Source organism: Natator depressus, chromosome 11, assembly GCF_965152275.1.
Source record: "Natator depressus isolate rNatDep1 chromosome 11, rNatDep2.hap1, whole genome shotgun sequence".
In the NCBI taxonomy this organism is placed as follows: Eukaryota; Metazoa; Chordata; order Testudines; family Cheloniidae; genus Natator; species Natator depressus.
The window spans coordinates 36576468-36592101 of NC_134244.1; the positions used below are offsets into that span (position 1 = coordinate 36576468).

Here is a 15634-nt window from a genome sequence, read left to right on the forward strand (position 1 = left end):
TCACTGAAGTATGATACATAAAGTACCAACATGATGTAACGAGAGAGAGAGAGAATTATAATAAATGTTGGGGTTGCCCCCAACCATGCTATGATTCGAGTCACATGACTCAGCTTACAGAGCAGCTGTGCATGTTTCTACTGTATTGCAATGGATGGGGAAGGAATATATTACAGCTGAGTAGCATGCAGTCAATATTTATTTTAAAAGTGATTATATATGTATGATTTGTTGAGGTAACCTGTGTAAGAGTGCTGACCCGTAGCTCTGCCTGGTTAAAAAGCACCAGAGCTGCATTCTTGACTGATCCAGGTTGAATTTACTCCTGTGAGAAGTAAGAATGGTAGGAAATGAAGTTCAAAATACAATACCTCTGATTTTTTTTGTGCTGGAAACAGTTCAAATATGGCTTCCAAAATATTAAAAAAATACGTTATCTAACATAAAACTTACACATCGGTTGATTAGTGACTTCTGCAGACGTATATACAAAGACACATTTAAAGAAATAATATAAGCAGACTGATGCTGATAAATGTACATTAGACTTGGAATTGACAGTTTTAAAAATTATGACACACCTACATCCACACTATGTCTTCAAATAGTTTTACAACATCATCAAATGTTAACATCTAGATCTTTAAAAAATCAGAAAATAATTTTATTCTTCCATTTCTCTGAATTAGTTAAATTCTATCCACTAAAAATGTATTTAGTATACAGTTTCTGAAAATGATCACAGAACAATCAGTCAACGGGCCAAATTCAAATTCTCAGGTATGAATTTTGCCTATTATCATATTCAATATGCAGTTGCATTTATTTTAGCATTTTTGAATTATGTAATTGATAGAAAAACATTTAAATATAAAATTTAATTCTATATTATAACAGATATACAACATTGTTAAAGTGAAAGTCTATACCTAGAGATAAATCTGTGATCTCTAGTATGTTAAGTCTCCTTCGCATCAATCTTCTGGTGTGAATCAAATTAAAAACCAGGCAACCTGCCCCCGCTGCCCAGGTTTTCTCTATCATAGAGGAAACTTTAGATGGCATGGAGCTACCAAAACTCTTCCTATGCAACCTGCTCCCAGCCAGCTGAGTATGGAGTGTGACAGGGAAAAAGGAGTGTGGGCTGGACATCTCTACTAGTGATCCCTGGCTGCAGCCAGCCCAGTTAGGACTGTGTGCCAAAAGACCAGACTCCGGATGTGAGATGTCATCTCTGTAAACTCTCTAACAAATAGACAACCAACTTCCCTGTTGATTGCCAACATACTGCATATAGAAGATATAATTCTGCTAATTGATGTCTCATTGGCCACTCTGATTATCTGAGCCACTTTTCCCCATTTGACTAAATTAAAAGAAAAGCAGATAACAGCACTTAAGAGTAGCTTACATATATGTTTAAACTTGAACATCAGTGTGAGCAGCTCTGGAATTTGTAACAAAAAATATAAAAGGTGGGTAACAATGAACTCTTCAATAGCTTGGGATAACAATTTTCACAGTGCAGTCATCAAATTTAATAAAGTGACATCAGAACAATATAGTGATATCTGGAAAAATCCAAACACTCCTTCAAAGAAAAACCTGACCAATATCTACCAAAATCCAATGTCCATTATTCAGGTTAATAATAAACAATATAGTTTAGTTTATATAGCATCTATTGACCAAAACATTCTAGACACCTTACAAAAATACAGTGTGGTTAACACATTAAAATGTGTTATAAATATTTTAAAAATAAAAAGGTCTTTCATAACTTTTAAATGGGTAATGACTTGACACTTTCATGCAGGGGTAATGTATCCTAGAGGGTAGAGATGGAAGGGGCAAAATTACAGGCCCTTCTAATTCTATATAACCATAAATTAAAAATACACATTTTCCTTTAATTTGAGAGGTGAAGATGATACATAGGTTATCAGATGCCCTATAAAATACATAGAACAAGTCCAGTTTTAGTAACTGGATTGTTTCTACAGCAAATGAATACAATAATATTTCATCACTGTATCTTAAACGACAAGAAAATAGAAACATGTATAAAACTATCATTATTTAGTCTTTCAAATTAAAGTCTAATTCTGACTACACCTTGATAAAGAAAATTTATTTCAATAACTTGTTTTAAAAGAGCACACAATAAACTATTTTCACATTAAAAATTCAGTAGATTATCTAAAAAGATCTGTGATCCACAAATGCTTGAAGTCAAAGAAGTTACAGTACCAGGGATGAATCTGGACCATTGTGTTTATCAGGTCAGAGCTGCTATAAATGACAGGCAAGAAATTAGTTTAATACTTTAAATTTGCTATTTGATTATTCTTATGTAAAATTTTATTGGAGATGTTCCAATTATAATACCTATTGTTTTCTTTCAGATATTTTTTCAGTTTTAACACTAAGTATGGGAAAACTGATCAAATAATAAAAAAAGCAGCTTATCGTTCATTGTATACCATTAATGCTGCCACTGACTGACTGACATCAAAGGGCTTCAAATCAGAGCCAAATAGCAGAAGTTCTAATAATTTTCAAACATTTTAAATATGTTAAACTATTTTTTTAAAGTGATACCCCTGTTGACTTCATTGGAAGTTGGCAGGCAACAATACACAAGATTGGGTCCTATTCTAGGGCTGAAAAAAGGACTTTGTATCTGCTAGTCCATTCCTTATGTACTGTGGGGAAAAGATGGAAGTACTTTACTGCTCCTCATAACCAATATGACTTGAAAAACATCACCTTAGGGAGCACTGAGAGGCCAATATGGCTGCATCAGGAACTCTTTAATCCCCTGCAAATCAAAAAGGTATCCTACAAAAAGTGGAAACAGACAAATTCCTAAGGAGAAGTACAAAAGAATATCACAAGCATGTGAGGACAAAAATTAGACAGGCTGAAGCACAAAATGACAAGGGATATAAAATACACTAGGAGCAAGAGAAAGATGAAGGAAAATGAAGATCCACTACTTAGCTGGGAAGGAGAGCTAATAATAGAGCATCAAGAAGGCTGAGATGTCTAATGCCTATTTTGCTTCAGTCTTCACTAAAAAGGTTAATTGTGACCAGCTGCTTAACACAATTAATATTAACAACAAAAAGGAAGGAATACAAGCCAGAGTAGGGAAACAACAGGTTAAAGAATACTTCAATAGATTAAATGTACTCAAATCAGCAGAATACGTAAGGAACTAGAAATCTAGAAAACTCAGAACCATTAGCAATTATTTTCAAGAACACATGGAGGATAGGTGAGGTCCCAGAGACTGGGAAAGGACAAATATAGTACCTATCTTTAAAAAGGGGAACAAAGACGACTCAGGAAATTATAGACCAGTCTGCCTTACTGGTTAGTTAAATTATTAAACAATCTGTAAGCATCTAAAGGATAATAAGGTGATAAGGAATAGTCAACATGTATTTGGCAAGAACAAGTCATGCCAAACCAATCTAATTTCCCTCTTTGGCCTAGTCGACAGGTGGAAGCAGTTGCTATGATATATCCTTATTTTAGTAAGGCTTTTGATACAGTCCCACATGATATTCCCTTAAACAAACTTGGGAAATATGGTCTAGATGAAATTTCTATAAGGTGGGTTCAAAACTAGTTGAAAGACCACACTCAGAGTGTTTATCAGTGGCTCACTGTTGAATTAGTAGAATCCTGCAGGGATCAGTCCTGGGTCCAGTACTATTCAATATTTTATTAATGACTTGGACAGTGGAGAGGAAAATCTGCAGATGACAGCAAGCTGGGAGGGGTAGCAAGCATTCTGTAGGTCAGGATTAGAATTCAAAATGACCTTGATAAATTGGAGAACTGGTTTGAAGGCAACAAAATGAAACTCAATAAAGGTAATTTCAAAGTACAATATTTAGGAAGGAAAAAAATCAAATGCACAAATAGAAAATGGGGAATAACTGGCTAGATGGCAGTACTGCTAAAAAGGATCTGGGGGTTGTAATGGATCACAAATTGAATGAAAGCCAGCCATGTGCCACAATGTGAACAAGGCAAAATGTAATTTTGGGGCATGTCGTATGCAAGACATAGAGTGAACGGTTTTGCTCTACTCGGTATTGAGCGTAAGTGTTGTACCCAGTTTTGGGTGCCACACTTTAGGAAAGATGTGGACAAGATGAAAAGAGTCTAGAACAGAACAACAAAAATGATACATGATTTGGTTTATGAGGAAAGGTTTTTTTAAAAAACTGGGCATATTTAGTCTTGAGAAAAGCAAACTGAGAAGGGACCTGATAACAGCCTTCAAGTATGTTAAGGGCTTTTATAAAGAGTGATCTATGTCCACTAAAGGTAGGACAAGAATTAACCATCCTAATCTGTAGCTAGAGGAATTTAGGTTAGATATTAGGAAAACTTTGCGACTATAAGAATAGTTAAGACCTGGAAGAGGTTACCAAGGGAGCTTGCAGAACCCCCATCACTGGAGATTTTTAAGAATGGGTTAGACAAACATCTGTCAAGGATGATCTAGGTATACCTGGTCCTGCTTCACTGCAGGAGGAAGGATTAAGATCCATCAGCCTGACATTTCTATGATTAGAAACTGACTTGTCATATATATTCCTGAGAATTCCATTTAAAAACCCTGAGCTTGTGGCATCCAAACAACAACGTAAGCCATAATATGAAAGATATAATTGATGCCAAAATCGAGGGCAACCAGAACCATAACACACACATATACTTATACAGCATAAATATTTTCAAGTCCTACCTCTTTGCTTTCCTCCTGCTCTGACTCACTGCTAAACTCTTCTGTATTTAAATGTTCAAAATCCGATTCCCCAATAGCAATTGGTACGGTCACAGTAAGGTTTGGGTTGTGTATGAATGATGCATAATCACGGTTGCCTACAACACCTGTGGCTCCATTCTCATCTTTGCGATTATCCAGATTTCTATTCATTTCAGCTACAGTATGGTTGGTAGTGTAGTTGTCTTCCTTGTTGTTTAGCTGACTGATTGATTTTATTTCAACTATATCTTTTTGTCCTCTCACAAAGATTTTTTGGGCACATTCACGTGCTTTTCTTTTCACATAATCTATTCCCCTCTGAATCCTTGCCACAGCGATCTGCAGATTGTTTGTTTCATTATCGTCATCTGTAGCAGCAAGGTTGTCTGAACTAAATGAGCTCAGCAGCAAGGCCAAAAACAGGTTCAGTACCTAAAAACAAAGAGACACTGCTAGATCTTTCTCCTCTCTTTTTCTTATTAACAAAAATAAATTTTATACATAATGCTTTCATAATACTGTATTTCTGATAAAATTTTAGTGTGTGCAGGGATTTTCCAACAACAGAACAGTTGTGTGGCTAAATCTCTGCAAACCACTTTGAAATTATACTTTATTATTTAAATACCTAATACTTATAGAGCACTTTATATCTTCAAAGAGTTGTACTAACATTAACTAATTAATCCTCACAACACTCCTGAAAAGGTAAGTAAAGGAGTATAATCTTCATTTTACAAATGGAAACTTAGATACAGACTGGTTAAGCAACTTTCTCAAAGTCATACAGTATATCTGTGGTAGAGATGGATTTCGAACTCAGGATTTCTTGAGCATATAAATGGTCCTGTTTACATAAATAAAAAAACATGCTCCTTTTCAACTTCTGGTTTTCAATACTAATGTAAATACTTTTTATTTTTTGTTTCCGTGCACTAATAGTATTGGTATTTTCTTAATCCTATGATGCCATCTTCCTTATGCCACGAAACGCATTAAACTTCATGTATTAAAAAAAAACCACCATCAGAAAATGAAATTGTGGTAAATAATATAAATGATGTACACAAAGGGAATGAAATCTGTAATTGCAAGTATTAGTGCTGGTTACCTTCAGTTTTTTTGATGAAGCACAAATGTATAAGACTATGAAATCTGCAGTAGAACTATAGGAGAATGATTTTATATAAATATTAACTATACTTTGGCTTTTCCTGGTTTTTTTAATGTAGGAAAAGAGTTTGGTTTTGATTAAATAATTTTGTGCATTTTTGGCCCAAGGCGGAAACCAAAAAAAGCACACTAGGCAAGTCCATAGATTCATGTCCAAAGACCTAGGAAGGTTTATCCTACCCTAACACCTCCAAGCCATATGTACATTCAAAATCCACTGAAATCAATGGAATGACTTCAGCAGGCTTTGGATCAGGCTTGTAAAGCCACACTCCTCTTTCCTGCTAAAAAATATATTTTCAAAACTAAAAGCATCTTCTCTTTGATTTTAATGACAGAGAATTTTTTATCTTCTTTGGGGTTTAACAAAGTAATGTGCTAGCTGAACAAGGAAAAAAACTCTTCAATTTCTTTGTTGGAAGAATTTTTATAGTTCAGAATTCCATTTTTTGCGAGAAAAACAAAGTATATGCAATTGCATGATTACATGCAGGCACATGTGTCTATGCACGTATTATGTATACCTAATATTTTTTTTAAAATCTCACTTTTGGGAGATTTTTTTCATGTCAGCCATCACAATGATGACTCAGAATTGTCTGCATATATTTTAAACTGAGTTCTATATTTTGGTGTGACAGGATGTATTAGGCCCAGAGGCCCCCTGCTGGAGGCCTCGTAGTCCTACCACTCCCTGTTCCAGAAAGGAGCAGTGAAGAAGTCCTCCAGGCTGCTCTCTGTAGCCAATGAGGGAGGTTGCCAATGAGGAGCAGTCAGTGATGGCCCAGTAAGCTCATATAAAAGGAGCTGCAGGCCAGAGTAGTCAGTTGCTGCCTGAAGCTAGAAGAGAGAGGAGTGTGTTTCTGGGGGGCTGAAAAAGCAGCAGGACCATGGACACCTCAGTGCTGGCAGGGACTGGGAAAGCAAGAGAGCGCTCCTGGCTGGCTGCTGGGACTGAGCCCAAGATAGTGTGCAGGGAATAAAATATTTTGGGTGTTACACCTGACAGCAAGAGCTTAAGGGCTTTTGTGGTTTTGGAATCACATATTTTTATTTTTTAAAAATATGTTCACACTTCTGTATGACCGGCATAACCTGAACAAGATTTCTCCTAGGACTGATGCTTTGATGGGAAGAGGGGAGTGAAGGCCAAAATCTATATGTTGATGGAACAGATCAAAGCCAGTTGCTCCTCTATCACAATGGAATTTTCTACAAGAAGGGTAAAGCTCATTTATGCAGGGAACAGAGCTCTCCTGAGGACTGGCCCAAGATTGTAGATGTCATGATGAAGAAAAAACAGAACACAAAATAACCCTAGGAACAGGAACTAAGGACCATCACAAACCCTCCACCTTCTACTTTAAGCACAAGGCACATTTTTTGACCTTGCCTTCTATAACAAATACATAACAATATTTGCATGCATATATATACACAAATGTGCACGCACACACAAACATATATATAATGTTACACTATATTAAAAAATTTTTAAAAAACCAAAAAACAAAACAAAAAAACCCCCACATTTCACTGCACACATTTCTCCATTGGGAACAGGATGAGACAACACACACGTAACATAAGTTGGTCACATTACTGAATGCACTACTGGAAGGAGCTCAAATACTATGATGATTAGCGTAGTATAAGAATCAATATGGAAAAGAATAGCTATCAACAAAAAATATACAGAACGGATCCAGTAACCATAATGGGTGTTCCATCCCCTGAAATGTTTTGGTTACATACCACTAGATTTCCAATCACCATGACCATCATGAAAACGATAAGGCACATGGCTTGGCCGGCAACCTCCATACAGTCCCACATAGTCTCTATCCATTCTCCACACAGCACTCGGAATACAATCAAGAAAGAGTGGAAGAAGTCATGCATGTGCCAGCGTGGAAGTACACACTTATTGGAGATCTTGCAGACACATTCCTTGTAGCTTTTACCAAACAGCTGCATACCAACCACAGCAAAAATGAAGACAATGATGGCCAGCACCAAGGTCAAATTTCCCAAAGCCCCCACTGAGTTACCAATAATCTTTATCAGTTTATTTAGTGTGGGCCAAGATTTTGCCAACTTGAAAATTCGCAACTGGAAAACAATAAAGAAGCATCATTAGTACTAATTACAACAGAGCTGTAGAAACGTACTTCAGACCATATACTATGAGTAGTCCCTTAATGTAAAAATCTTAATGTTTTATCTTTGTGGTTTCTATTAATTTACTATTAAATTACCGCACCCCCTAAGGATGATCCTCCAAGTTCCATAACTCACTCACAATCAGGTATTATGAAAGTCCACAAAGTTCTACAGATTTACAACTGACCCTTCATCACCCTGTCTGTGGCAGAAACTGAAGTCATACATCCTTCCACTGTCCAGCTTGACACAGCAAGTGGAATGCCCCACTAATATAACCTATAGGGCTAGTGAATATTGAGCATGACAGGATATTAGCATCATACAGGGAAAAGGGTGGAGAGGAAACAGAATGCATAACACTAACAGACTAAGGCAGAGACCTTTTAAGGTAAATTTCCCCAAAACACTTAAGATAAAAAAAATGTTGATTAGAAGAATATTCTTCAAACAATGTAGAAAAGATCTTCATGGGGATAAGTCTGGAATGAAAAGCTAAATACAAAACAGACAGTATTTGTAGATCTGAGGAAAAAACATAAATGAGAGACCCTTGTAACATCTAATCCCTCATCCAGCAAAATTTAATAAAAATATTTGATTAAATCAATTTTTATTCTCAACTACAAAAAATCATGTTAAGTCAGATAGAAAAAAGAGCCTAAGATAGTAATGCCTCAGCTACTTAATTGCTATTCTAAAAATGAAATATTTCTCCCTTAAAATACATAGCTAAACTTCACTACTGATGAAAGTCAGTTTCTTAAATATTTAATATAAACGTTTTGTAATTTTAGTCATTGGACATAAATCAAATATTTGAAAAGAAGAGTTCTATTCCTTTGACATAACAGTTTGACATGAAGATAAATAAGGTTTGTAAGTAATTTCTCCCTATAACTTGTCTTATTTACATCTTTGCCCAACACACACTAAATATATACATTTTCTATCAGTGAGCTACAATGGTGACAATAGTGAATTGCACAGTAATGAAGTTATTATACAGTCATGTTAATGCAAATTACTCTGTAATTACCATTGCCTCCATTTGAATTACTGTTTAACTGTTTTTGAATCATAAAATTACATATATTAATTACTTTGCAATAATAATATAAATAACTTTTGGTAGACCTGTACCTAGAGAGGTGCATCTTTTGACTCCTAAGAGAAATTACATGTGCAGTGAAAATGCTGATAAACTTATGTAAACATAAAAAATTTGAATTATAAACATGATGTATTAATTGTAACTGTACATTGTTTACGAATATATTTACCAATCTGAATGATCGGAGAACTGATAGTCCATCCACATTTGAAAGAAAAAGCTCCACCAAACTAAGGGTAACAATAAACCCATCAAAAATATTCCAGCCTACTTGGAAATAATAATAAGGATCCATGGCAATTAACTTGAGAACCATTTCTGCTGTGAAAATCCCGGTAAAAACCTAAACGAAAATGTAATTTGTTAGTGTTACAGAGCTGTAAAACAAGTAAAATTAGAAACAAAAACAAAGATTGAGCAATAAGTGATATCTTTATTACAGCAAGGTGTCAGTAATAAAAAAAAAAAACTCGCAGAAAATGCAAGAATATCCTGGATCAAACTAATCCCTAGTATAACTCCATTAACTCCATTAACGTTGGTGGAGTTACACAAGGGCTGAAGTTAGTCTGTTACCAAAAACAGAGCACGGATAGAATATTCATTGATTCCATTACAAAGGTACACAGGAATTTTAGTAAACCCCTAATTAGTTAAAGTCTTGTCCTCACTCTTTATAAAAAAATAAATCTATGTAAACCTATTCAGGAAAGCATTAATCAATTTTGAAAAGAAAAAAGTATTTTTGTTTTTAATAACTGAAGTTGACTAGTACAAACTACGAAGGTTAAAGACCTTAATACAAATATTATTTTGCTTATATTCTGGCCCCAGCGAATTAATAAAAGTCAGGCATTACATTGATATCTCCCTCTTTTCTAATATTTTTTGATAGTGACTAAAGTATAATTTTAAAATACTGATTGCAAAAGTAAGGATTTGAGATGAGCTATTGCGACATAAAAATTTTAATAGATAATAACTTTTGTTACAGTCCGCAGGAACAACTTAAACCTTTTTCAGAGTTTTTGAGTTCACTCCTGATTGAGAGGGTCTGATATTGGATAGTAAAGGAGCAGAAATTGAAAGAGCCTGACATGAATTGGCAATTATAAGGCTAGGAGAAGAGAAGCAACAGCTGAAGTTAAATGGGCAGGCTCAAAGGCAGTAGAGCCAACCTTTTACCTTTCTCTGTCTTTTCCATGCAGGCTGGAAAACTATAGGAACTGGATGTAAGAGGGAGCCGGGATTCAAATATTTAGCCTAAGTAGGTACGTTTGAAAAATTATTCAATCAAAGCAGAAGATGAGAATTCTGACCAAAATTTGATTGAATATCTATTTGAGGCAAAATTTTGATAAAGATCTGTTTCACCCCAACGATTCTTAATTACTGATTGTGGACTACATTGCACAGTGCCAGATGTAGAAATGTTCTCTACAAATTATGTTAGATGTGGCTTTGCAGAACAGATATTTACCATACAGTAAATAAAGCGTACTTACTTGTAACTGGAGTTCTTTGAGATGGCCCTGCATATTCCTGCTAATGGGTACTGTATCTATTTTAGCAGTGTCAGCTAAAGTGTTCTTGCACCTCCACCCCTCTCCTCAGCATCATGATGTAGTGAAGGCAAGGCTACATTAGGGATAGAGTGCCCTCCCCAACTCCACTGCAAAGCCTGAAGCAGGGGTCAGCACCACCATGTTGCGCAACGGACACTTGACAAAATTACTGTACTTGGTGACGGACACCGTGGTGATGGGGGGCGGTTATGTCATTCACTTTTTTGAAAAATTACCACGGACCTCAAAATTTTTACCATGGACACATTGCTGACCCCTGGCCAGGAGTAAACCAGCAAGGACTTGGACAGAGAGGGGAAGGAGGGTGGGAAGAGAGGGTTACTCACCTTGTGCAGTAACTGAGATTCTTCGAGATGTGTCCCCCCATGGGTGCTTCACTGTAGGTGCAGTAGCGCCTTTGTGTCTGGAGTCAGAAATCTTCAATAGCGGTGCCCGTTGGACCGCACATGCGCACCTTTCCTCCCCCACACTGTGCGCGGGTAGTATAAATAGCACTGTGCAGTCCAACCATTGGACATACAGCCCAAACTGCCATACAGTCCAAACATTATGCTCCAAAGCACGGGGGAGGAGGGCAGGTAGTGGAGCACCAATGAGACACACATCTCGAAGAACCTCAGTTACTGTACAAGGTGAGTAACCCACTCTTCTTCTACATGGGTGCTCCACTGTAGGTGACTATAAAGTAGTGCCCCTAGCTGGAAGGTTGCGGCTTCGGAGTGGCTGGTATCACTGAGGATAGGACCATATGTCCGAGAATGGTGTCCGTCAAGGAATCCTGCAAGATGGCATAATGTTGGGCAAACGTATCAGAGGATGTCCATGTGGCAGCCCTGCATGTATCTATTATGGAAACATTATTGAGGAACGCAAGGGAGGTTGAGAGCACTCATGTGGAGTGTCCCCAGATAGAAGCAAGTAGTTGCTTACTGTGAAGTTCATAAAACAGATGTATGCACTGTGAAATCCATTTAGAGAGGTGTTGTTTAGATAGAGCAGAGCCTTTAGAGAGTTTGGGAATGGATATGAACAAGCATGGCGAGTTCCTGAATGGTTTGATTCTATCCAAGTAGAACAACAATGCATGTCTCACATCTTAGGTGTGGAGAGCTGCTTCTTGGTAATTGTTGTGTGGTTTGGGAAAGAAGGAGGGAAGGTGTATAAGCTCGTGTAGATGGAAGGACGTTATAACCCTAGGCAGGAATTTTGGGTGCGGACGGTGGGTCACTTTGTCCCTATAAAACATTATATAGGGTGGGTATGCCATAAGGGCTGATATTTCTCCCATGTGTCATGCTGATGTAACGGTGACAAGGAAGGCCGTTTTCATTGCTAGATGAAGGCGTGAACAGGTTGCCATTGGCTCAAATGGAGGTCTAGTCAGAGAGCAGAGGACTAGGCTGGGGTCCCAGGATGGGGTGGGAGGGACATATGTCAGGGTACAGGTTTCGAACACCCTTAAGAAAACGTTTGACAAAGGTGTGTGCAAATACTGAATATCCCTCAGCAGGGCAGTGGAATTCGGTAACTGCAGCCAGGTGCACTCTAAGAGAACTAAAAGCCAATCCATGCTGTTTGAGTGAAGGCTGCATTGACCTGTCTGTTGGTACACCAGAGTTGGAACCAGTTCCACTTGTGGAAATAGGTACGTCTGGTAAAATCAAGCCTGCTATTTATCAAGGTATGTTTTACTGAATCTGTACATGTTCTTCCCAGATCCTGGAGTCACGAAGGAGCCAAGCTTTCAGGGGAAGCATCTGCAGGTTGGGATGGTGAATGCGTCCCCTGTCCTGAGAGAGGAGCCACGATGCTGGGGGAAGGTTTATAGGCTGAGAGAGTGTCATGCGAAGCAGGTACATGTACCAGACTTGTAGTGGCCATGTCAGTGCTATTAGTATAACCAGAGCTTGATCTTCCTGTATCTTGCATAAGACTCTGAACAGGGGGGAAAGGGAGGGAAGAGGTAGAGAAGTGGTGCATTCCAGTTCATAAGGAATGCATCTCCCAGTAAATCGTGTCTCAGGCCTGCTCTGGAACAAAATTAAGGATAGTGGGTGTTCTTGTGAGTGGTGAAAAGGGCTATGTGGGGTGACCCCATTGTGGAAGATGGGTCAGAGTGCTCTCATGTCACACTGCCATTCATGCTCGTGCAAGAAGGTTCTGCTTAGCGTATCCTCTATCATGTTCTGATATCCAGGGAGATACTCAGCAGAGATGGAGATGTATCCACAACAACACCAATTCCATAGCTTGATCGCTTCTGAGCGTAGGGAATGGGACCCGGCACCTCCTTGCCTGTTGATGTATACAAGCAAGCAAGGTTGTCAGGAATTACTCAAAACAGTCCGGTTTCTGAGGAGTGGTAGCAAATGTTGGCAGGCATTGAAGACCACCCTCAGTTCCAGGACGTTGATGTGTAAGGTGGGCTTGGTGGGCGTCCATCTGCCTCGTGTAGCGTGCTTGCATAGATGCACTCCAAAGCCGAGGAGGGAGGCATTAGTAGTAAGTATCGTGGTAGGTGGAAGTTGAAGAAAAGGGACCCGGCCCAGACATTGTTGAGGCATGTCCACCACATTAGTGAGCTCTTGACCTGGAGTTTTTGCATGCTGTGCTTATGAGGAAGATATACTGTATGGAGCCAGCCCGGAAGACACTCCATGTGCAGCCTCGCATGTTTTGACCACAAATGTAGCTGCAGCCATATATCCCAGAAGTTGGAGGTATGTACGTGCTGGGATTTGGGGGCATGCTTGGACGGTTGAGACTGGTTGCATTATTACTGTAAACCTGTGAGGTGGTAAAAACATTCTTGCCCACTTGGCATCGAATACAGCACCAATGAATTCCAATATTTGTACTGTGGTTACTGTGGACTTTTCAAAATTGATAAGGAAGACCAGTTTTGTAAAGAGGGTCATTGTAGTGTGGACTGCTCAGAGCAGTTCGGTCTCAGATATCACTTTGAGATGGCAATCGTTTAGATATGGGAAAATGGTGATGCCTTGTTTGCAGAGGAAGGCTGCGACCACTGCAAGTACTTTGGAAAAAACTCGTGGAGCTGTGCATGGTCTGAAGGGTAGTACTTTGTACTGTTAGTGATCGTGGCCAACGATGAATCGTAGGAAACATCTGTGAGAAGGGTGTACTGCAATATAGTACGCATTCTCTAGGTCGAGGGCCGAGAACCAATCCCTCTGTTCCAGTGCTGGGATGATGATGGATAGGGTGACCATCTTAAAACATTATAGTTTGACAAAGCTTGCTGAGATTGTGAAGGTCTAGGATGGGGCGCTAACCGCCAGACTTCTTTTATACCAGGAAATAGTGAGAGTAGAAACCGAGTCCTCTGTGTTGTAGAGGGATTGGTTCTATGGCCTGAAGAAGATGTCTCACCTCCCCTTCCAGGATGGGCTCATGAGAGGGGTCCCCAAAGAGAGACAGGGTAGGGGGTTGGTGGGATGGTATAGCTAGGAAGGGGATGGAGTAACTTTCCTTTACTATTTCCAGGACCCATCTGTCCAAGGTAATGAGCATCCAAGATGGTAAAACTGGAGCTAGGAGGATGCCAAACTGTCGGTGTGTAGATGGCATTACAGATGGTAGAGGAAACTGGAGCAGGCAGGAGGCTCTCTGGACCTCGACCACACCTTCAAATTTTCTGCTTATTAGAGGGGGGTTGGGACAGTGTCCCTCATGCAGGAGAATGTCTGCACTTGTTGGGAGGTCGGTGATGACAGCGCTGGTTGTCAAACTGCCGCTGTGGGTACTATGGCTGAGAGTGAGATCATGGAGGGAGCCGATATTTCCCCGTTCTTTGTTTTGGTTCTGGCGTGTATACACCGAGGGATTTTAGAGTGGCTTGGTGAGTGTAAGGAATTATCTGTGCACTCAGAAAAGAGTTTTTGTCCCTCAAATGGGAGATCCTTGACCATATTTTGCATCCCCTTAGGGAATCCTGAAAGGTGCAACCATGATGCACATCACATTACAACTACAGTAGCAATGGATTGGGCAGCTGAGTCCAGGGAGGTCTGCAGGGCCGTGAGGGCTATTAAATGACCGTCTGAAATGAGGGTAGGAATTATTCCCTTTGTTTCCTCTGGCAGATTCTGACAAAGTTCTTCCGGTTTAGAATAATTTTATAATCATATTTGGCCATAAGTTGTAGTTAGAAATTTGAAATTGGAGGGTAGCAGATGAATAGGATTTTCTGCCCAGAACTAAAAGTTTCTGGTCTCGGTCAGGATGACTAGATCAGGATTGGCGTTGACAGCCCTTCTCTTGCACCGCATTCACCATGAGGGAATTCGGGGCAGGATATGAAAATAAAAACTCCGCATCTTTGGTGTGCATATAATATTGCCTATCTGCATGTAGGTTAGAAGCTGAAATCTGTCAAAGGTTCAAGTAGTGCACTGTTAATAGGTAGGGCAATTTTTGTTGTTGAGGAGGTATGGAGAATGTCAATCAGTTCATGGTGCTGTTCTTTGACCACCTCAAGTGGGATGTTTAGGGAGTCAGCCACTCAATGAAACAACTCCTGAAAGTGACAAAAATGATCAGCCGCTGTGGGAGGTGGTGGAATGATGGCTTCATCAGGTGAAGATGAAGAAAACGGAAGGACCGGAGGTACCTCCTCATCCTGCTCTCCTTCCAGTTCCTCCTCCAGTGGTGATATTTGCGGAGGCTGTGGTTCTGGAGGTCGAGAGATTGTTGAGGAGGGGATTGATGGAGGCCGGCATGTTTGTAGTGGTAGGGGATTTCCGAATTGTGCCCTATACATGGCCCAGGGTCTCAATATGGCCAATT

The 15634-nt window shown here is 39.1% G+C and overlaps 2 protein-coding genes across 4 annotated transcripts in view; one reads left to right on the plus strand and one right to left on the minus strand.

Moving 5' to 3' along the window:
- LOC141995939 (uncharacterized) overlaps positions 1–15634 on the plus strand; it is a 181444-nt gene that overhangs the window by 125871 nt on the left and 39939 nt on the right. The window contains exons 7-8 of one of the 3 annotated variants that reach the window (XR_012641444.1): positions 10448–10510; positions 12542–12615. The exons of the other annotated variants lie outside the window; for them this stretch is intronic. The gene's annotated coding sequence lies outside the window, so the exon portion shown is untranslated. Of the gene's footprint in view, positions 1–10447; positions 10511–12541; positions 12616–15634 lie in introns of those variants that run through there. 3 annotated transcript variants of the gene reach the window in all.
- LOC141995938 (sodium channel protein type 2 subunit alpha-like) overlaps positions 1–15634 on the minus strand; it is a 286439-nt gene that overhangs the window by 70367 nt on the left and 200438 nt on the right. The window contains exons 17-19 of the mRNA XM_074967488.1: positions 9409–9582; positions 7718–8074; positions 4769–5221 (exon numbers count right to left, since the gene is read on the minus strand). Of these exons, the coding sequence (XP_074823589.1) occupies positions 4769–5221; positions 7718–8074; positions 9409–9582 (984 nt within the window). The remainder of the gene's footprint in view (positions 1–4768; positions 5222–7717; positions 8075–9408; positions 9583–15634) is intronic.